This window comes from Danio rerio, chromosome 21 (genome assembly GCF_049306965.1).
Source record: "Danio rerio strain Tuebingen ecotype United States chromosome 21, GRCz12tu, whole genome shotgun sequence".
NCBI lineage: Eukaryota > Metazoa > Chordata > Actinopteri > Cypriniformes > Danionidae > Danio > Danio rerio.
The window spans coordinates 2069982-2094693 of record NC_133196.1 but is presented as its reverse complement, the minus strand read 5'-3'; the positions used below and the strand labels follow the sequence as shown (position 1 = coordinate 2094693).

The 24712-nt window shown below is 39.4% G+C and overlaps 1 protein-coding gene across 2 annotated transcripts in view; it reads right to left on the bottom strand.

Annotated features, from left to right (window-relative positions):
• Positions 1-373: 373 nt before the first annotated feature.
• Positions 374-24712, bottom strand: part of rab27b (RAB27B, member RAS oncogene family) — a 53381-nt gene continuing 29042 nt past the window's right edge. For both annotated transcript variants that reach the window (XM_068215946.2, XM_017353055.4), the window contains 5 exons: positions 8696-8867; positions 6385-6470; positions 3106-3209; positions 2340-2463; positions 374-933 (listed from right to left, as the gene is read on the bottom strand). In XM_068215946.2, coding sequence (XP_068072047.1) covers positions 747-933; positions 2340-2463; positions 3106-3209; positions 6385-6470; positions 8696-8867 — 673 coding nt within the window. In that variant the 3' untranslated portion in view covers positions 374-746. The remainder of the gene's footprint in view (positions 934-2339; positions 2464-3105; positions 3210-6384; positions 6471-8695; positions 8868-24712) is intronic.

Sequence of the window (24712 nt, the reverse complement as noted above, 5' to 3'; positions counted from 1 at the left end):
GAAAAAACTCACAATAACAGGCCACCGGAAGTTCATCAGTATAGGAACAACATTAGCTCGGCATATACCCTATTATTAGCTATAAAGTATGATCTATTTCTACATGCCTAATTCTATCTAATACCTAAACCTGAATACTACAGAGCTTACTAACTAATGAGGAGATGTTAATTAGTAGTGTATTAAGCTAGAAGATGAGTAAACAGCATCAGTTTGGATCTAAAATGAAGTGTGGCCACTGCTTGTTCTGTGAAATCTCTATAATAGACATTACAAATTGTTTTAAAAATATTAAAAACTGCTTTTTTTATGCAAAACTAAGAAAAAAAACGAGAAAAAATATTATAGGAAATACTGTGAAATTTTCCTTGCGCCATTAAACATCACTTCGGAAATATGTGTAATAATAATCATAATAATAATAATAATAATGAGATCATTTTTTCTTCAGGGTCAGTAATGTGTGTGTGTGTGTGTGTATTTGTGTGTGTGTGTGTGTGAGAATATTTCCAAAGTGTTTGAAAAGAATAGTAAAAATGTGTGTGTATTAGTAAAGCAGCGAGTCAGTAGTCAGTAATGTGTGTGTTTGTTTGTGTGTATGTGTGTGTGTGTGTGTGTTTGTGTAAATGTCCAACATCACTTTGGATATTTGAAAAGAACAATAAAAATGTGATCCTTTGTCTCCGTGTGTGTATGTGTGTGTGTGTGTGTGTGTGTGTGTAGAGAAGGCCATGTGTGTGTGTTCTTCAGCATGCACACTTCTTCTGTTGGGCAGGTGCGGCGCTCAGTTTGCTGCTGCCGTCGCTGGTGTTTGCGTCTGCGCTGGGCTTCTCCACACACTGCTCCATCCGCTTCATCACCAGATCCAGCAGCGTCACCACAGCCTTGTCCACCTCAGAGCCCGTCGCTGCACTCGTCTCGAAGTACGGGATGCTGACAGAAAACACACACACACACACACACACACACACACACACACACACACACACACACACACACACACACACACACACACACACACACACACACACACACACACATGTTTTATACTTTTATTTGGAGGCAAATGAATAGTCAAAAAATTCAGAATACAAAGACTGTGGGAAGTATGGTCTAAAATACACACACACATACACTCACTGGTCACTTTATTAGGTACACCTTATTAGTACCGGGTTGGACCCATTTTGCCTTCTAAACTGCCTTAATCCTTCATGGCGTGGATTCAACAAGCTACTGGAAATATTCCTCAGAGATTTTGCTCCATATTGACATGATAGCATCACACAGTTGCTGCAGATTTATCGGCTGCACATCCATGATGCCAATCTCCCGTTCCACCACATCCCAAAGCTGCTCTATTGGATTGAGCTCTGGTGACTGTGGAGGCCATTTGAGTACAGTGAACTCATCGTCATGTTCAAGAAACCAGTCTGAGATGATTGAGCTTTATGATATGGTGCGTTATCCTGCTGGAAGTAGCCATCAGAAGATGGAGACACTGTGCTCATAAAGGGATGGACATGGTCAGCAGCAATACTCAGGTAGGCTGTGGCGTTGATGCTCAATTGGTACTAATGGACCCAAAGAAAATCTCCCCCACACCATTACACCACCACCACCAGCCTGAACCGCTGATACAAGGCAGGATGGATCCATGCTTTCATGTTGTTGATGCCAAATTCTGAGCCGAGCATCTGAATGTGTCAGCAGAAATGGAGACTCATCAGAGCAGCAACGTTTCTCCAATCTTCTATTGTCCAGTTTTGGTGAGTCTGTGTGAATTGTAGCCTCAGTTTCCTGTTCTTAGCTGACAGGAGCGGCACCCGGTGTGGTCTTCTGCTGCTGTAGCCCATCCGCCTCAAGGTTGGACGTGTTGTGTGTTCAGAGATGCTCTTCTGCAGAGCTCGGTTGTAACGAGTGCTTATTTGAGTTACTGTTGCCTTCCTATCAGCTGGAACCAGTCTGGCCATTCTCCTCTGACCTCTGGCCTCATCAACAAGGCATTTGCGCCCACAGAACTGCCGCTCACTGGATATTTCCTCTTTGTCGGAGCATTCTCTGTAAACCCCAGAGATGGTTGTGCGTGAAAATCCCAGTAGATCAGCAGTTTCTGAAATACTCAGAGCAGCCCGTCTGGCAGCAACAATCATGCCACGTTCAAAGTCACTTAAATCCCCTTTCTTCTCCATTCTGATGCTCAGTTTGAACTGCAGCAGATCGTCTTGACCATGTCTACATGCCTAAATGCACTGAGTTGCTGCCATGTGATTGTTGCCATGAAATGTTCGCAGTATTTCCTACAATATTTAATCTGAAGGTAATAAATAATCACTCACCCGTATTTGTCTGCGAGTTCTTTCGCTTGTTTCTCCTGAACTTCTCTCTGGTCGGCTAGATCTGCTTTATTTCCCACCAGCACGATATCTGGATTCTCACAATATGCATTAGCCTGGAGCTGACCTGCACACACACACACACACACACACACACACACACACACACACACACACACACACACACACACACAAACACACAAACACACACACACACACACACGAAGGTATAAACACACAATACAATATACATACACACAGTCGTGCATACACACGCATTCTGTACACACATGCATTTGCACACAGGCACACACACACTCTCATACATATACACATATGCACATATGCATACACATACAGTTGAAGCCCTCCTGAATATTTATCTCCCCAATTTCTGTTAAACAGAGAGCAGATTTGTTCAGCACATTTCTAATCATAATAGTGTTAATAACTCATCTCTAATAACAGATTTATTTTCTCTGTGCCATGATGACAGTAAATAATATTAGACTAGATATTCTTCAAGACACTTCTATACAGCTTAAAGTGACATTTAAAGGCTTAACTAGGGTAATTCTGAATAATTCTGATGTCAACTGTACATTGCAGAAAAAACTAGATATTGCAATGTCAGATTTTCCCAATATGGTGCAGCCCTAGTGGACAGAGATCTTTTTTAAAAACAAAAACACTGAAAACTCTATTTATAAAAATACCTGTGAACATTTGGACATGGCTTAAAGCTGGTTAAAGTTATTTATTGACTCACTCATCCAGTTCCTGACGTTGAGAAAGCTCTGCTGGCTGGTCAGATCAAACATCAGCAGAAAACCCATGGCATCCCTGAAGAATGCAGTGGTCAAACTCCTGAACCTGCAGGGAAACATGAGGAAAGAGAATCTAAAATAAGCCCATAGGAGTCAGACTGGTTTAATCAGCCCAGGCTCATTGAGGATATGTATCCCTGTCTACATTTTTGAAAACAGCGAAATATGTGAACGTAAGGTAAGTCTGCTCGCTCAAATCCACCAGAGGGCGCTGTGTATGCTTTTGAATGATGTTAAATTACTTTTGCGCATCATCTTCTCGTGTAAATCCATCAGAGGGCGCAATATACAGTACACTTCAGCCAATTAGGCCAACTTGCTGTCAACTGAATGACTGACCGACAGACCCACCCATCCCCTTCTCTAAACCCAACCCATAGTGTTTTCAAAGGCAATCTAGAAAAAGAATAGCCATTGTGTGATTTCACTACATTTTCAGCCTGTTGTTTATTCAATTATTACATTTTAGCTGGTTTCTGGAACCGTTCTCCGTCGGACTGGACCCTGTCAACCTCATGTCCCAAGTCCACCATACATGGCAAGCCACTGGGCATACTGGTAACAGTGGAAAAGCAATCCACACTGAGGTAAGCGGTCAGCAGGTAGCACTAAAACAAACAGAAGCCGCAGGCGGCGTCATACCGCCCCGTAGCGTTCATTTTAAACACAAAATGCAGCCAAATATGCCTCTGGCTAACTAATAAGTCATGGTTTCCGCTACATTCAATCATCCATGGCGGGACGCCACGCCAAGATTCATCCCGCCACGGCTACATTACAGCTTCTCATTCTAAACATTTTATTTTTTAATAGTGGGTAATAATCGCACCAGAACATATTAAAAGGTAAGTGAAATATAACAGCGCAAACTTTTCTGTAACCGTAGTAGTGCTGTGCGTCATTTGTTTAACCCTTTAAGGTTACATGCTGATTTACTGACAGGCGTGTGATGCATGAGGCCAGCAAACACGACGTATAGCTGTTTTACTTTACTTCAGGACGCATTAATACTGCTCTGCAGGTTTATTAGGGAGACATTCGTAAATATTCCTAGCAAATCCAATAAATATTGGAGACATACTCGTTACAGAAACGCTAGGGATGTAACAATATTGTAAATACCGTCATACCGCAATAGTATTTTTTTCAATATTACCGTAGGCACATGACTCAATAAAACTATATTCCTGAGAAAAGTTTGCTCAGGCGAATGAAGCGAACGGGAGGTAGCGGGAACTACAATTCCCATCAGCCTAGGCGTGGCCATCATCCTTTGCGGTCTGTTGTCACTGCAGATCCAGTAATGTGGAAATGGAGTGTGCTGCTAGTAGCGGGGATGAAAAAGAGCTGGAAATGTTTGAACCTAAAGCGGGTTTTAAATCAGATGTGTGGAAGCATTTCAGTTTCTTTCTAAAAAGATACGAAAAAGGAGAAAAGGTGACAGACACAGACAAAAACAGTATGCAGGCACTGCCAGACTGTGGTGAAATATAAGTCGGGGAATACGACTAAAACAGTCATGGGGACTGCAGAACTCAGCACACTTGTTAGATTGATGCAGACATTGACTTGTACCGTAAAGAGACCTCTATCTCACTCATGGCTTGTCCTCTCAAGTGGTGAAAAGACAATGCACAACGTTACCCACTGCTGTCAACCTTGGCTAAATCATATCTCTCTGTCCCAGAAACCTCAGTCCCAAATGAGAGGGGTATTTATTTCTGTTGCAGGGGACATGCCCAGAGACCCCAGCTTTTACCAGATTATAGTTATATGATCATTTTCCTTAAAAACCCATCTCTATCTAAGTGAGTGAGTGATTAAATGTTGAATGTGATGAGTTTTCAACAATACTCAATTGAAATTTAATTTTTTTTCATATGGTTTAAAAGTTTTTTGTTATTAAAAATGATAAATTTCTGTTTGGAAGCTTACAGATAGATGGCTAATTTGTATGTCATTGATATGTTCAGTGCTGAGGTAAATAAACACTTTTGGCACTTTTTTCGAGCCTTTTTATTAGTTTTGTTTTTCCTGTAAATTATTCAATAAATACTGTACCGTGCCATTCATACCGAGGTGTTATCGTACCGTGAAATTCTGATACCGTTACATCCCTAATAAACGCACTAAATCACATGTCAGCAGCAATTATTTGAGAGCGCACAAGATCTGCGCACTCTTGAAGTGGCTTATATTTGAGGGGGCGTGCAAACAATTTTTGTTCATGAGCAGAGGAAATCGGCGCGAAAAGCAAAGAGATCCACATGCTGCAGGCTGTTACAAAAATGCGATCTCGACCTTTCGATCTTTGTCACTGAAATAACGTCACAGGTAGATTTTTGAAAAAAAAAAAAGGCCTGCCGCCACAGCTGGAAAAAATCCTAGAGGAAACACTGTAAGTGCTCTCCAGAAATGTAGACAGGGGTACATATGAGCTTGTGTTGGGTTTAATCTGATTATATAAGCACATGTCTTCACTTTACATTATTTAAGTGAGACTTTTATTGACATTATAAATGATGATCTGCACACTTGTTGATGCAAATAACCAGAATCAGCTCAGGTGAGGCTGAAAAACAAACAAAACTCTTTGCTTAGAAATAAAGAATTGGAAAAGTAGAGGCAACACTTAAAAATAATGGTCCATTAGTTAATATTAGTTGTATTTACTTATATGAACACACTATTAGCAGTACACTACCTGACAAAAATCTTGTCTCCTATCCAAGGTTTAGGAACAGCAAATAATAAGTTGACCTCTAGTTGATCATTTGGTGTCAGAAGTCTCTTATATGAAAGTTAAAGGCCTCTAGATGACACTTATTTGAGCTCAATGAAATCTGATCATGTCTTGATGTTGACTGATTTGATGAGGACAGTGCGGTCTGACTCATCACTGAACAGAAATAATGTCCAGTATAGAATATAAAGTCCTGCTGCAGTGGAGACAGAATGAATATTGTGTCTGACTCCATCATGAGCTTGGAGGACTGCATCCATACATCTCTGACATGACTCACATCACTGATTAATAAAGTCATCTGGAATGAAGAAGAAAGCCTTCTTGCAGGATCCCAGAGTTCATCAAGAGTTTGTGTATTCGTCTTTAATGCCTCCTCCTTCATCTTAATAATGTTAAACAATGTTTATATCTGGTGACTGGACTGGCCAATCCCAGATTACCATAATAAATCTGAATATGAATATATCACACACACCTCTCCTGTCCCGCAGTGTCCCACAGCTGCAGGTGAACCTTAAAGGTTTTCCCCGTCGTCCCATTGGGGCTGTTAGTCGTATAAACCTAGAGGAAAAGAAGAGACTAATATCATACACACATCATTTAAAGGAGTACACCACAACAAAGCTCACCACCGGCTTTGTCTGAATCCATTAGATCCTTTCAGAGGTGCATCCAGCCCTGTGAGCTCATAAACTCCTCCAGAAACTGTAGTTGAATGGTGGAGGCTTTCAGTGGTGCTTCAGACCGAGCCCAGATTGATGAACTGTTGTCGGTGTGTGCAGGAGAATTTTCCCCAGGACACCAACACAGGAGCTACGTCACAATCACGCCCCCACAAGAGCACGCACGTGATCCTCTCCAAATTAGTTTATAATTAAACTTCACTTAAACCCCCTATAAAAGTGATATTTGCATAATAGGTGCCCTTTAATAATAACAGTAAGGTATCACTTTTTTACAGTATTTATTCATCTTTATTGATGTTATTTAATGGAAATAAAGTCGGAAAAAAAAATAAATATCACTTACAGTGCATTGATTAATATTCCATAAAAAAAAATTTACATAGCGCTTTTCACATTACTTGTTCTATTAGTATATTATTAAATGAACAACAACAACAATAATAATTATAATAATAATAATTATTTATATTGTTATTTAATAAATAATTAATATATTATTAAATAATTCATTTAATAATAATAGTAATAATAATTAACATTATTATGATGATTATTAGTATATTAAGTCAAAATAAATATTACTATATTAAATAAATATTAATAATAATACTAATTATTATGATTATTTATTAAAGTATTATTATTTAATAATCTTTTCTTTATTAAATAATAACAATAATAATAATAATTAATTATTATTATTATTAAATATTACACTCTTAAATGAATTTTACTATCAATAATATTTGTTATTATACTAATTAGAAAAATATTATATTATTAAATGAATAATAATAATAATAAATATATATTAAAGTATTATAATTTAATAATCTACTAATAAATAATAATAATTATTATTATTATTTTTATTAATGAAATAAAAACTATTTAAAATTATAATTTAATTAATATTAATAATAAATAAATACTACATTATTAAATGAATATATATATATATATATATATGTTTTAATTATATATAATTATTATTATATTTTTTAGAAAAAATATTATATTATTAAATGAATAACAATAATAATAATTATTATTATAATTATTATTTTTGTTATAGTATTTAAAATAAATATATATATTATTACATAAACAATAATACTAATATTAATAATTATTATAATTTTAATTATTATCACTATTATTATATTTAATAAATAAAAAGATAATATATTAATAATAAAAAAATAATAGGTCACACTTTACAATAAAGTTTCGTTAGTTAATGTTAAAATTTAAATTAAAATTATAATGGTAAATAATTTTATTTTACAGCATTTATTAATGATTATTATTGTTTATTACGAATGGGTTATTATTTACTAATGTATTATTAAAATCCAAATTTTGGCTTGCTACAGCATGAAGAAACAATGAACGACTGAATTTCCATTAACCAACATTAACTAAGATGAACAAATTCTGTAATAAATGTATTGTTCATTGTTTGCTCATGTTAGTAAATGCATCAACTAATACAACCACGACTGTGCATCATCACAAGCCTAATGCCACACCATGAATAATTCATCCTCAGCCAGAAATACGAACACTTTTATGGTCAGAATCAGCGGATCTGAGAGAAAACACTAGACGGCTGGACCGTTATTGATCTGTGAGCCACAATGCATGCTGGGATTGATGCTTTCATCTCTCCGTTCATCTGTGACATTTCAAGAGTCTCTGAAAGACTGAAGACGGTCACCCAAACTCCTGAAGTGAAGCATTTATATGATGATGAAGATGATTAATCTGCTCTTTCTCATTATCGATCTCTCCAGATGAGCACCGGCTACTTCAGTGGGCGAAAACACAACACTTTCTGTCTTTCTAGGGGAGCTATTATGCAGAAATCACTTTTATAACTGGCTTAAACACAGTTGTGTGGCAGCAGTGTGTGAATAAATCCAGCCTCTAATGCTACACACACACTCTCACTCACATGCGCACACACACTCACATGACCAGCCGATGAAGGATAGACAACACAATATCACCTGGGCACACACACACACACACACACACACACACACACACACACACACACACACACACACACACACACACACACACACACACACTCACCACTCTCTTTTCCCTGAAGTCGATGCCCACGGTGGTGATGAATTTGGGGTTGAACTTGTTATCTGTGTATCGGTAGAGGAAAGTGGTCTTGCCGACCCCGGAGTCCCCCAAAGCCAGGAGTTTGATCAGATAATCGTAATCTCCATCGGTCATAGTGCTGCTGGAGCTGAACCTGCACACACACAAACACACACTGCATGAGGAGAGCAATAATAACCCAACACACCACTACAAAAACACTCGGAGCATGTTGAACCTGCTGCAAACACAGAGGAAATAATAAATTAATGTAAATAACGGAAACTAAACAAACGAAATCCACCCAATGTATGACGTTGTGGACGTGGAGCTGTTGCAAATACAAGCATCAGATGTGTGTCTAACATAAATATATATTTTTATTCAATTTTTTGCTTATAATTACCAATCATTTGACGCTTTGGTCCACTCTCTGTGTTACGCTGCCTGACTGCCTGTCTGGGTTCCACAACAGAGGAATGAACCACCTGCTATTCTAGCTTATGTTTTACATTAGCTGCGTCCCAAATGGCACACTATACACTATGCACTCATGCACTATGTACTTATGCACTTACACACTCAACAGGATAGTATATGTATGTAGTGTCGTCCCAAATGGCACACTAATGTTTTTTACTAAGCGGAAATTCAAACCGTTTCCCTGATGACGTTTGACGGTCGCCAAATCAGTGAAATACACGACCGAATTATCAAATAATACCTGCCGTGAGTGTTGCCGCATTCACCATCGGAAGGCGCTAAAATCACTCTCGTAGGAGAATTTTGCTTTCACCATCCAAAAAAAATAAAGTTATTTAACATGTGCGCCCGATAGCTCCGCCCCTTCCGCTACGTAAGCAAACCTGCGGTCGTTGAGTGCATGTAGTGTCCATCATTACACACTTCATTTTAGCGGCTGAATGAGTGCATCATCCGGGTAATTAAAGTGCTCTTATTATTTTTAGAGTTTTCAGTGTGAACGCACTACTTAAACTATTTATACTAAAAAATGGCGTAGAATAGTGCATAAGTATGCGATTTGGGACGCAGCTATTATGTTTTTACGCCTTCCATTACAACTTGGCACTAGGAAATAACGTAACAGAAAACAAAATAAAATAGTAATAAGTTAATTATATTTTATATGCTATATATATGCTTTTTATTTCAATTACTATGATTGGTTATGGTAAACTACACTTGAACATATACACATATGCATTTATTTATTTATTTATTTACATTTTACTTTATAGAACTTTAAAAAAAAAAAAAGAAATCACTTTGTAAAAAAATAGTTTAAATTAGGGATGTCCAGATCCGATCACGTGATCGCAAATCAGGCCACATTACGCAGTTACAGACTCGATCGAAATCGGATGTTACCTCCCGATCAGGGGTGCGTTTTCCAAAACCATCGTTAGCCAACTAAGGTTGCAAGTTCCATCGTTACAAACATAGCTTGTTGATTTGCCGTTTCCCAAATCCGTCGCTGCAATGAACAATCGCAAACTGCGTCGCAAACTTGAGCACTTGAAACTGCACCTCTGGAGCTGTAGTTAGAAACATAGTTCCCGGCTGTGTTTTATTCCCACTCCCCCCCCATGCCCTATTGATTTTGAACACTCTAACATTCAAAGTTGGAATTATTAAAAGTAAATTAGCATTAAGCTAATCTCTCTCAGTTGTAATTTGCCTTCAAACTGTTTTTACAGTTCAGTTTTAGCGATTTTCATGTTTACAAGTGTGCTCCCTTTGCAGTGCACTTTGAAAACAATAATGTCATTTTGAACACAGCCGTGGCTCATGGTGAAAGCTATTGGTGACATGTTATTTAAAAGTGGAATTTATGTTACGTCTTCAAAGTTTGTGAAAACAAAAAGCATATGTTAATTCTTTTATTTTACAGTAGGTTATTTATTAAGTATCTGTACTGTATCTGACATGGGCCTGCTGGTTAGAACCTTCTGCTGTGGTTTACATGTGTCGAATTGTAAATGTAGACTTTTCTAAACAATAAAAAATAAACAATATCCTACTTAATAACAATAATAATAAAAATAATCATCATCATTATCATGATCATCATTACTATTATTAAAGTATGATTTTTTCATTTCTGATACAAAATAAATATTACATTTCACTTTATAATAAATAGCCTCATTATTTATTTACTTATATGATTTATATATGAGATTAGAATACGTGTTAGCTTTTGTAAGTGATTTTATAATGTATCAATATAATTTGCAGAAATAAATGATGGGGTTCTTCTCTAAAGAAGTTGTTACTCCACCTCGTTTAGAATTTCTTTATGGGCGTTTTATGTTATAACTAACGTGGTTCAAGTGATGGATCTGCGACAGAGAAACTCGGGATTTTGGCAAACATCGGTCACTACATCATTCTTTTCCCAAATGATGCATCGTACTGTGATAGTTCAGCCGCGAGTTACGTTGTTGTATGGGAAACACACCCCTGGACTCAAGTCAGAATTATTTGCCCCCTCAGATTTTTTTTCTTTTTTAAATATTTCCCAAATAATGTTTAACAGATTCAGGAAATGTTCACAGTATGTCTGATAATATTTGTTCTTCTAGAGAAAGTCTTATTTGTTTTTATTTCAGCTAAAATAATAGCAGTTTTTAATTTTTTAAACTTTATTTTAAGGTCAATATTATTATATTATTAGCTCTTTTATGCAATATATTTTTCCTGATAGTCTACAGAACAAGCCATCGTTATACAATAACTTGCCTAATTACCCTAACCTGCCTAGTTACCCTAATTACCCTAGTAACCCTAGTGAAGCATTTAAATGTCACTTTAAGCTGTATAGTAGAGTCTTGAAGAATATCTAGTCTAATATAATTTACTGTCATCATGACAAAGATAAAATAAATCAGTTATTAGAGATGAGTTGTTAAAACTATTATGATTAGAAATGTGCTGAAACAATCTTACCTCTGTTAAACAGAAATTAAAATACAAACAGGAGCGCTAATAATTCAGGGGGGCTAATAATTCTGACTTCAACTGTGTGTGTGTGTGTGTGTGTATATATATATATATATATATATATATATATATATATGTGTGTGTGTGTGTGTGTGTGTGTGTGTGTGTGTGTGTGTGTGTGTGTGTGTGTGTTTGTAAAGGCCAAAAAATAAGAGAGAACGTTAATTTTTTTTGTACTTTTTTATTTAAAGTAAAGTTATAAGAGCCTGAAGGTATTGTAGACTTTGCAAATTCAGTTTGCAGACATTTGTAGGTACAGACATCTATTGTGTGCCTTCTCAGCAGTTTTTTCATGTCTTTTTAATATTGTCCATATCGATATCAGAGTTATATCATATCGAAATTCAGAAGTATATCGTGATATAAATTTTTGTTATATCGTCCAGCCCTATTATAATGCAAAGCTTTGCTTTTAGACCAGTGTGAAACTCCCTTTATATTGTTTTTAAATCATACAGTGAAGATCATTGATTTTAAACTCATCAGATCTTAAACGACAGCACTTTAGCTAGCTTTAGTTGGCAAATTAGGACGCGGAAGCAGCTTGAAGCGGAAAGCGTGAGTGTGTCTGCGGTCTGGAGGTATCATAAAGTTGATGACAACAACATTGCCATAGCAAACTGTGAGATCTGTAAACTTGGATTGCCGCTGTATTTTAAGTTGAGGTGCTGTTTGTTTTTAAATTAGATTATTAATATTTACTGTTTTACTAAAGTCCAAAAGAGAAGAATATTGATGTTATTTATCACTTGATTGTTGAAGCTACCTCACAGAAGTGCCCTGTTCGTTAACAGAGTTGCTGAATGCTAAAATAAGGAACATTCTGGATCTGTTTCTGAAACCTGGACGTTATGTTAAGCTGCTTTGACACAATCTAGATTGTGAAAAGCGCTATATACATATGTAAATAAACATGAATTGAATAGTTTCTTCGCTCTTCTTTATTTTTTTTAATGTATTATAGAAGTGTCGGATCGGGGTTTCTGTATCGGTACTCAAAATCAAACAACTCAGACTCGAAAAAAAAACCTGATCGGGACATTCCTAGTTAAAAATGGTAGTACTGCTTGCTATTTATAAGAGCATCCATTACACACATCAATGCCAAACCGACTGAGGAATATACGAGTGTGACAGAAGAGCGTCTGAGGGTCTGTCGGGCCCCGGGGCCATTTCTACAGCTCTCATAACAGCTCATTTATACATGCCAGTTACAGACGCTGCTATAAACACACCAGAACCCGAAGCAAATGAGCATCAACACGAGTTCACACTCATTCACTGCAGACACGCATGAAAAAAAGAGCTTCATTCATCACTAAGCACATGATGGAGAACATGTGACTCTCACACGCATCATCATCATCATCAGTCATGACATCATCAGCAATCACATCCAGAGATTAAACATCATCCATCAATTCTCCTTCAGCTTAATCTCTATTTCAAAGGTCGCCACAGCGGAATGAACCACCAACTATTCCAGCATATGTTTTACACAGCAGATGCCCTTCCAGCTGCAACCCAGTGGTGAGAAACACCGCAAAACACTTCTTTACACAAACACTCATAAACTACAGTGGCGCATGTGTTCGGACTGTGGGGGAAACCCACGCCAACATGGGGAGAACATGCAAACTCCACACAGAAACGCCAACTGACTCAGCCGGGACTCAAACCAGCGACCTTCTTCTTGTTAGACTACAGTGCTAACCACCGAGAGGCCGTGCCGCCTTATAAAACATCAGGAGGTGTTTTTCTTTATAGTTTATTTCTGAAAACTTTGATGTAAATTGTTCTTTCTGCTCCTTTGTAAAACAAATTGGGTAAATTTTGTGGTATTTAATTAATTTAAATTCTAGTCTAGACACTGTGCGTGTTTTACTTTGCGCTGATTTTGCATGGCAAATGTGACAGTATACAGTACAGGTTAATCTCCACTGCTGTATGGATATTGGTTATGTTACAAAATAAACCTGATTAAATGTACACAAACCGGGATTGAAGCGTCTTCTTTCATAATTGTACTGACATGGCGCTGTGGTGATAAAGCTGGTAAAATTGCTGTACTTCACTACTATGCTCTGTTTTACAACACTTGTAAAACTCTGATCACATTTGATGATGATTGATGATCACAGAGAGCTGAACAGATCTTTTAATCCCAGTTGCACGTACTGTCTTGTTTAGGGTTGGGTAACGAAACACGGTGCCGTGCCTTTGTAACAGGTATGCACCAGATCTAATCAGGTTGGGCGATGTCTAATGTGAAACATAACGATGGTATCGTCATCAGGTGAAAAGCGGGGGGAGGGGAGGGGGGGTCTGACAAGTGAGGAGGGATCCTTATTTGGGGACCGGGAGGGAGACGCGCAATTTCCGGGAGATTATCACTTGTTTGTGGGCATTATGAGTCCCGCAAAAGCATAGAGACTCCCGGATCTTCCGCGAGACTTGGGATGTAGTGCGACACGATCCTGTGGTACATCCTTGATTAACTGTCTGATGTGCACTGCGCTGGAGCTCAGAGGAGTGCATGACAGTGTGTGTAGCTGTGTGTGTGTGTGGTCACGTGATGTGTGTTTTCAGAGGACGCTGGGCTGTATAGAATTGCTAGGTAAAACACGGTGTGGATTTGGATCATTTTCGTTCTAAAATGCCATTTTAGGGCGAGGCAGTGGCGCAGTAGGTAGTGCTGTCGCCTCACAGCGAGAAGGTCGCTGGTTCGAACCTTGGCTCAGTTGGTGTTTCTGCGTGGTGTTTGCATGTTCTCCCTGCCTTCGAGTGGGTTTCCTCCGGGTGCTCCGGTTTCCCCCACAGTCCAAAGACATGCGGTACAGGTGAATTGGGTAGGCTAAATTGTCCGTAGTTTGTGTGTGTGTGTGGATGTTTCCCAGAGATGGGTTGTGGCTGGAAGGGCATCCGCTGCGTAAAAACCTGCTGGATGAGTTGGCGGTTCATTCCGCTGTGGCAACCTTGGATTAATAAAGGGACTAAGCCGACAAGAAAATGTCTTGTTGTTTTTCGCGAGCGGGTTTGCGACGGGGGCGAAGGATCAGCGATGTTGGCTCAGCATTATGTTGTCTATTGGCCAACCCTACTTCAGTGCCTAATTCCGATGCCACTGGTGCTGCGACAAGAACGTAAGAAGCATCAAGGGGTGCATCAAAGGCACACAAAAGTACGAGTTGTGTATGTTTGTGGATGCACCGATACCAGTAACAGGTCGATACTTGGTTAAAATACTCGTACTCATATCAGACATAAAAGCCTGATACCACGCACTGATACCACTCACACACCAAAAGCGGTGAGAGCGTCCGGCCGCGAGAGCATCAGAATTCGCTACATTGATCTCGTATTTAAAGGGGACGATATGCTGCAACGGCCCCTTTCAATACGAGATCAATGTAGCGTATTTTGACGCTCTCGTCGCTGGCGCTAAAGGCAGACCGCGTTGTCGCCAGGGTTGGACACTCACCTTGGACACTCTCACCGCTTTCGGTGTGAACGCACAGTAAGGGCGCTATACACACAATACACAGCATACACTGACAAGATGACAGGTGCTGAACACCACGGGACCAGTTTTATTTGTTGCTTGTTCCTTTTTTAAAATGCCGTTCAAGAGTTCACACTTAACTGATGATTTATAAAAGCTTGTTTGGTGTCCCTCTTAAGGGATCCTCGAGCCTGGGGCTTCCTCCCGTTGGCAGAGCGAGAGGGGAGCCTGAGCTCGGTGGATCTCAGAACTCCCCGACTGCGGTGGCTAAGGGAACACAGGGGTTAGACAAATGCTTGATTGTTATACATGTTGAATGTCTTTGGATGATGGGAGGAAACCGGAAAACCCGGGGAAAACCCACGCGGACACGGGGAGAACATACAAACTCCTCACAGAAACACCCACCGGCCCTTAGGGACCAGGGCTGGCAGTGTTCTTGCTGTGGGGCTCACAGTGCTAACCCCTGGGCCGCCGTGCCGCCCAATCAGAGGTAAAGGAGGGGGGTTTCTTCCAAACGAAGATAAAATGAGATGAAAACTGTGGTTTTTTATAGTAGCTTAGGGCTCATATGATTGGAAGATAGTGATTAGCAAATACGAGACCGGCTGTGACAAATCATAAGCACGTGATCCTCTCGAAATTAGTTTTTGAATAAACTTCACTTTATTTTTGAAATCTCTCAAGTTAAAATTGGCTATCGGGTAACATAAGGGGTGCTGCAATACCGTCCTAACAGTGTTCCTCTAATACATCTGTGTCTCCCACAGACACGGATACTACTCCAGACAGTAAAGTGTCGCCCACAGTTGAGGCAACTCTCTCCTCAAAGGGTGTTAGTTCAGCATCCCCTGTTCCCCCGCCTGTTCTCTCCACACTTTGACCGTGCGCCGCTGTTCTCCTCTTAACCTGCACCTTTACATCGGACCATTTCTTTTGTAATTCACTCACAGTGCAATATTCAGACCCCACTGTGTTTACCGCGTCAGCTGAACTCTCACACTTTATTATTTTTCCTTTATTAATAATTACGAAGGACAAACTTGCAAATAGCATAGTTTTTCTCTGGTCTACCTCTGATAAGAGCACCTCTAATTCACATTCTGTGAAGTTTCCCTTCTTGCTTGATTTGCCATTGCTTTTTCGTTTGGTTTTGCCAAAGTGGAGTCATTACCATATTCATATGGGAAAGGAGGCAGGGTGGGGTTTTGCACTCGTGCACGTGCGCTCAGTTTCACGTTAATTTGGATGAACAAAGAGTGTAGACCTTTTTCATGGCTGCTGCATGGAGGGCGCCATAGCGACCAGCGTCTTCCAGTAGAATGCTAAAAACTTCCGTTTACAGCGTGTACAACTGGTCATTTGCGCTCTAAAAATGGGTTTCAATAACGTTTTTAATGGATAACAGAGTGTTTTTGTGACACACAACTTAGAAATGTGTCTGTTAAAGCCGTTATAATCTGTCACATGTGGTTCAAGCGCGTCAGAAATACGAGAAAAACGTTCTCCTAGTTCACGTGTCTGCCGTCAGAAATACAGTGTGTGTGTGCGTTGCCGGCCTGTCAGCTGTTAGCTCAGCGGCTCTTTAACACACACACACACACACGCACACACAGAGAGAGAGAGAGAGAGAGAGAGAGAGAGAGAGAGCAAACCAGAGTACTGGCATGAAACTTAACAGGTATGAAAGTCGTGCAATTTACAAAAATGAGCAATAAAAGTCTGTTATTGATCCTCTGCTGCTGATTTGCTGTTCATTCTAATCGCGAGCCGTTTGTGTTTTATTTCTTGTGTTGTTTTCACCACGGTTTGTGTTTTTCTGTCATTTGGAAATGACACTAGCCTATATTTTCACTTTGACACAGTTATTAAATCAGTGTGTCAGTGGCACAGTACAGGCTACGGGTGTGTGTCAAACATTTTGCTGAATTACATTTGTTTGGGCTGGTTATATATTTGAAATAAAGAGAAAATGTTGACTTTAGCGATGACGAGGCTTCATTTAAACTGCAGAAGATGCCGTCTGACAACGAGGGGAAAACGCCTCACAGCAGCTGTTTTCCATCCTATTAGATGGCATTTCTTTAAATGATCAGTCCAGGAGATGCTGCTGATGGACAACAGTATTAGTTCAAAGAGGATGAAAAGCAGGTAAAATAGATTAAAACTCGTTTCAAAGCTGTCCAAATGTGACTGTTTACATGCATCAGCTGCCGACCGGAAGTTCTTTGCATTCTCCTTGCGCATACACGCAAAGCATCATGGGTAATTTTGCGTTCCAAGAAAAAGGTCTATAGCCCCTTTCACACAGTGATACCGGTAAATATCCGGAAAATTTCCGGAACAACTTTACCAGTATATTCAAAAAAGCGCTGTTCACACAGACGAGGACGTTACGGAATTTTTCCGGAAAAGAGCATTCACACATCCATCGCAAAATGCCGGTAATTCTGACATCATTGACCAGAAATGAGCTCTAAACGGCTGCGCTTGTGTTTGTAAACATTTGACTACATCACAAACTCTTCGGATGGATCAGTATTGAGTACAACTCTAATGAAAACATAGAGAAACACTTTCGCATGTCGAGATGTTCATGATATGTGTGTGTGCTGGCGCTATAGGCGCTCACGGGCACACGCAAAGCTTGAAGATAAACAAACAACGGCTTATCATAAGCATCTTATCGATAATTATTTACACAGTTGGCATTAAGAAGGAACATAGAAACGTTATCTGACTAACATCTAGCAGCTAAAGGTGTCTGGAAAAAATATTCAAAGGCTTTTATTCTCATAAACCGCACGCACGTGAATGCGTCTGACTGTTGTGATTGGCTAAAGCAGGTGTCTCACGTCAGCACGTTCTAGACGTGGACGCGCTCTTTCCGGCAATCTTCCTTCTGCATTCACACAGCGCAGCATTCCGGCAAATTACCGGTAATGTTACAACTTCTCTTTCCGGAAAATAGCCAGAACCAATTTAACGGTATTTTCAAAAAGGGCCTGTTCACACATACAACCTTTCCGGAAAATTGGCGGTAATTTTCCGGAAAGGTCTGTATGTGTGAAAGGGGCTAATATGTGTGGGATCACATCTACAGCTTTATCCGTACGCAATGTTTTAGTATCAATTCAGAGTGTTTGTACATGTCATGAGGCCCCAGGGCTGATCCAGGTTTAATTAAATGGCACCTTTATTAATACTTCCTCCTCAATAGCCTCAAGCACAGCTGTCGTTTGTTTCATGTTAAACAGTGTTGAACGACAAACTGAAGACGCCGCACGTCTGTTATTCAGGCATTTGAAGAGGAGACAGGATCAGATATTGATTCGAGAGAAAGGTCACAAACATCAGGAGGAGAAGAAAAGATCACAACACACACCGAGTGAGCATTCACACCCCAAACCACACAATCTCACACACACACACACACAAAAACACTACCTGTTATCCATTTGTTAATGTACTCTATGTCATGTATACACATTCATTCGTTTTCCTTCGGCTTAGTCGCTTTATTCATCAGAGGTTTGCAACAGTGGAATGAACCGCCAACTATTCCAGAATATATTTTACACAGTGGATGCCCTTCCAGATGCAACCCAGTACTAGGAAACACCCATACACACTCATTCACACACACACACACACTCATACACTACAGCCAATGTAGTTAATCAAATCCCCTATAGCGCGTGTGTTTGGACACACAGAAATGCCAATTGGCCGAGACTCAAACCAGCGACCTTCTTGCTGTGAGGCAACAGTGCTAACCACTAAGCCAGAGTATCGCCTGAGTACCATATAATAATGGTTTAAATTACTATTTTTAGACTTGGATATCACATTTATATGAATTTTTTTTAACTCTATATTTTCATTTTCATTGAAAAAACCTTCATACATTAAATACAGTACTGCCTGAGTTCTTACAAAGAAATATACCATCAACATTCTTTTGGTAGTACTTACAGTGAATTTAACTTACTACAAAAAGGAACGCAAAACCCTACCACCCACCCCACCCATTTAACATTGATCAAAATATTTGTGGAAGGTTCATAAAAATAAAAGGCATATATGCATAACATTTACAATCATATATAGATCTGGCTGGGACGAAAAATTAAAATTGAGGCAAGGTGCACATGGACAATGAAACCAAAAGAGACATAAAAAAATTATAAGAATTATAAAATAAATAATAAAATAAGATAAATAAATGAATTAACATACAACAGTCTTGTAAGTCTGTCAGTTCAGTCTATCTGCAAAAATAATATGAATGGTTCCCGAATCTTGTTAAAAATGGACAATTTGTCATTTAGTATGAATCTCAGTTCTTCTAAGTGTAACATATTTCCAAGTTCTCTAGCCCACATTTCAAAGGTGGGGACAGCATCAGATTTCCACATTTGTAAAATGAGTTTTTTTGCAAGACACATACAAAATAGAATTGCTTGAGTTTGGTTTCTACTGCAAGGACTGGACTCTGCTCCTAAAAGTCCAATACTAGGATCCATTTCCAGATTCGTTGAGTACACTTCAGAAAGCAATTTAAAAATATTTTTCCAGAATGGTTGTAGTTTACTGCATGGCCACAAAGAATGAAACAAAGTTCCTGTTGACACACTGCACTTATTACAACTTGAAGAGATTGTTGGAAATATTTTGTTAAGTTTTGATTTAGAACAATGAGCTTATATTGGATCAGATGATGTCTTGCGTTCACAGAACAATTTATATGAATTTTAATCACTTTTTTTTTCTCTATAAGTCAAACACAAAAGCCTGACGCACCAAACAGGACGCATTCAATAGAAATGTTTTGCATAAAAGGTCATTAAGCTGCATTAAGTCAATAAATTAGATTCTTCTGACTATTGTTTGCATGGCATGCTTTTCAGGGTTAATCAAATAATCCTGTGCTGACCCTAAATAACCGAACAATAACATACTGGCTAAGAAATAGTCAATCTAATGTGATTTCTGTGTGACTTCAGGCTCCTTCATTCCCAACACAATGAGTTCATTAGATTAAACACACACATGCTGGAGCTGCACTATATATGGTTTCAGCATCAATACAGCGATGTGTGCATCAGCCAAGCTCAGCATATGTCACGATTTTTCAGAATGATCAGAAAAACCACCAATTACTCTGAAATATAAGTTTGGAAATAATGAAATGCTTAATTTAGTAATAAAAATGAATCATTAACAACGTATTAAACACAACAATTAAGAACATTATCATATGCACTTACACGTCAAGCATACAGCATTTGTAACCGTATAAACTGCTTACTAATGTCTTTTTTTTATTTTTTAGAATTATTTATTTGGGGTTTTCACCTTTATTTTTGACAGGACAGTAGAGAATTGATAGGAAAGCATGGGGAGCAGAGAGAGGGGAAGGATTGGTATAGGACCGCGAGGCGGAATCGAACCCGGGTCACCACGAGCACCAGAGTGCATGTGTCAACGCACTAACCACTACACCACTGGCGCCGACGCTTACTAATGTCTTAAATGTACAGCAATGCCTCACAAATAATTAAGTATCAATTTTATAATGCTTAATAATTAATGAATATTACTAAAAACTGGCCAATTTATTAGGTACACCTGTCCAACTGCTCATTAACACAAATTTTGTAATCAGCCAATCACATGGCAGCAGCTCAATGCATTTAGGCATGTAGACATGGTCAAGACGATCTGCTGCAGTTCAAACTGAGCATCAGAATGGGGAAGAAAGGGGATTTAAGTGACTTTGAACGTGGCATGGTTGTTGATGCCAGACGGGCTGCTCTGAGTATTTCAGAAACTGCTGATCTACTGGGATTTTCACGCACAACCATCTCTAGGGTTTACAGAGAATGCTCCGACAAAGAGGAAATATCCAGTGAGCGGCAGTTCTGTGGTGCAAATGCCTTGTTGATGCCAGAGGTCAGAGGAGAATGGCCAGACTGGTTCCAGCTGATAGACAGGCAACAGTAACTCAAATAAGCACTCGTTACAACCGAGCTCTGCAGAAGAGCATCTCTGAACACACAACACGTCCAACCTTGAGGCGGATGGGCTACAGCAGCAGAATAGAGCACACCGGGTGCCGCTCCTGTCAGCTAAGAACAGGAAACTGAGGCTACAATTCACACAGACTCACCAAAACTGGACAATAGAAGATTGGAGAAACGTTGCTGCTCTGATGAGTCTCCATTTCTGCTGACACATTCAGATGCTCGGCTCAGAATTTGTCATCAACAACATGAAAGCATGAATCCATCCTGCCTTGTATCAGCGGTTCAGGCTGCTGGTGGTGGTGTAATGGTGTGGGGGAGATTTTCTTTGGGTCCATTAGTACCAATTGAGCATCAACGCCACAGCCTACCTGAGTATTGCTGCTGACCATGTCCATCCCTTTATGAGCACAGTGTCTCCATCTTCTGATGGCTACTTCCAGCAGGATAACGCAGCATGTCATAAAGCGTGAATCATCTCAGACTGGTTTCTTGAACATGACGATGAGTTCACTGTACTCAAATGGCCTCCACAGTCACCAGAGCTCAATCCAATAGAGCAGCTTTGGGATGTGGTGGAACGGGAGATTGGCATCATGGATGTGCAGCCGACAAATCTGCAGCAACTGTGTGATGCTATCATGTCAATATGGAGCAAAATCTCTGAGGAATATTTACAGTACCTTGTTGAATCTACGCCATGAAGGATTATTGCAGTTCTGAAGGCAAAAGGGGTCCAACCTGGTACTAGTAAGGTGTACCTAATAAAGTGGCCGGTGAGTGCATATACACAGTACATACAATAACATTATGTACATTATGAACATTATGTATGTATATTACATTAAAATACAACACTCTTAAACCAGACTAAATAGAATTCAACCTGCAGAGAAAGATGCATGAGGTCTCAGAAGGACACACAAACACACACACACACACACACACACACACACACTCAAACAAACACAAACGTGCCCTCAGTAGGATCTCTGTGCAACATCTGTATCTGTGAGCGCTGGAAAGGTTATCTGTGCTGTGAAACACCCTCAGAGGTCGATGTTACAGACAGACACACCCTGTGCTGACCTGAAACAAGAAAGCAACACACACACACACACTTATGCATCTGTAAAGCACACACACTCCTTTATCTATAAAACACTGACACACTCCTCCATCTGTACACACACACACACTCCTAAATTAAGTTACCGGTAACAACCCACATCAAAACACCTCACTGTGGTAAGCCCCGCCCCTCTTACACCATCAACCAATCACAGTAGAGATCATTCAAAGAGCACATGCCTGTATTCATTTGCATTGTTTCTAAAATCAATATAAAAGAAGAGCAGGAAGAAGCATTGAAGACAGCCCATCAGCAGGTTTAAGTCTGATTTTTTTGGTTAGCAGGAAAATCAGCTTTAAATGAATGAAGGGTCAAAGCAGGCGACCTTAAAAACAAACTCAATCAGCGGAGAACAGCGGAGACCTTTGACATTTAAGCAGAAAGTGCAGTCCAACTTAACTCGATTGTTTCTGTGCCTCCTTCGTTAGTATTCGCTCAGGACACAATGTCTCTGCTTCATTAACTTAATCAGCCGTGCTGCTCGACAGACAGGAGAACATTCTGGACAATGGTGCATATGAAAAGAGACTTTTAAATTGTATAAGACAGCTAAAGTGCTGACGTTTAAGATCTGATGAGTTTAAAATCAATGATCTTCACTGTATGATTTAGACACAATATAAAGGGAGTTTCACACTGTACTAAAAGCAAAGCTTTGCATTATAATAGGGCTGGACGATATAACAAAAATTTCACAATCACAATGTACTTCTGTATTTCGGTCGATACGATATAACTCTGATATCGATATGGACGATATTAAAAAGACATGAAAAAACTGCCAAGAACGCACACAATAGATGTCTGTTCCTACAAATGTCTGCAAACTGAATTTGCAAAGTCTACAATACCTTCAGGCTCTTATAACTTTACTTTAAATAAAAAAGTACAAAAAAAATTAACGTTCTCTATTTATTTGTATTTGGCCTTTATAAACAGAACCGTTGAACCATTCGGTACAAGACTTTGGCTTTGGTATGCATTAAAGATTCTATTCAGACTAACATTTAAAAAGATAAAAGGAAATAAGTACAAATTATAATGTTTTCAGTGCAACAACGCTCAAAATGGCATCCCAAATGACGTGGCAGACAACATGCTGCCTTTGTGACGGAGGCCAGCTAGTAAGTGCTGTGCAGGTAAACCTCACTCCTCTGACCTAAACTGAACCCTTTTGGAGGGAATGCCAGACGTTACATTTGGAGAAAACCAGGTGCCGCTCATCACCAGGCTAACAGCATCCCTACAGTGAAGCATAGTGGTGGCAGCATCATGCTGTGGGGATGTGTTTCAGCAGCAGGAACTGGAAGACTAGTCAGGATAGAGGGAAAGATGAATGCAGCAATGGACAGAGACATCCTGAATGAAGACCTGCACAAGAGTGCTCTTGACCTCAGACTGGGGCGATGGTTCATCTTCCAGCAGGACAATGACCCGAAGCACAAAAATATTAATGGAGTGGCTTCACAACAACTCGGTGAATGTCCTTGAGTGGCCCAGCCAGAGCCCAGACCTAAATCCTATTGAGCATCTCTGGAGAGATCTGAAAATGGCTGCACACCGCCGCTTCCCATCCAACCTGATAGAGCTTGAGAGGTACTGCAAAGAGGAACGGGCAGAAATTCCCAAAGACAGCTGTGCCAAGCTTGTGGAATCATATTGAAAAAGACTTGAGGCTGTAATCGCTGCCAAAGGTGCATCAACAGAGTATTGAGCAAAGCCTGTGAATACTGATGTACATGTGATTTACAGCTTTTTTACTTTTAATAAATTTGCAACAATTTCAAAAACTCTTTTTCCATTGTCATTATGGGGGATTGTGTGTAGGTTGTTGAGGAAATAAATGAATTTAAACCATTTTAGAATCAGGCTGTAACATAAAAAAATGTGGAAAAGTCAAGCGCTACTAATACTTGCGAAATATATATATATATATAAATAAAGAGAGAGAGAGCTCTATTTCATAAGTCATATTCACAGTGCTAAAGCAAGTCTAAAGCATGACATTTGATCAGACAAACTGTGACATTTAGACAATTAGACTGAAAAACCAAACAAGACGCTCTGTTTATCACGCTGAAGTCATGCTGGGGAAGGTCTGAGCGTTGCGATGCCATTTCTAGGGTGTTGCTAGGTCTCGAAATGAGTCTCCAGTTCCACACAAACCCTTCTTTTCAACCCTCTGTTACACCTCTAAGTGAATATAATCAATCTCTTACAGTCATATGATGCACATACTGCTCTCTGATTGGTGCAGAGGAGGTGATGATGTCATGACTGAAGCTGAATTAAGCGTCATCACTTCCCGTCCATGA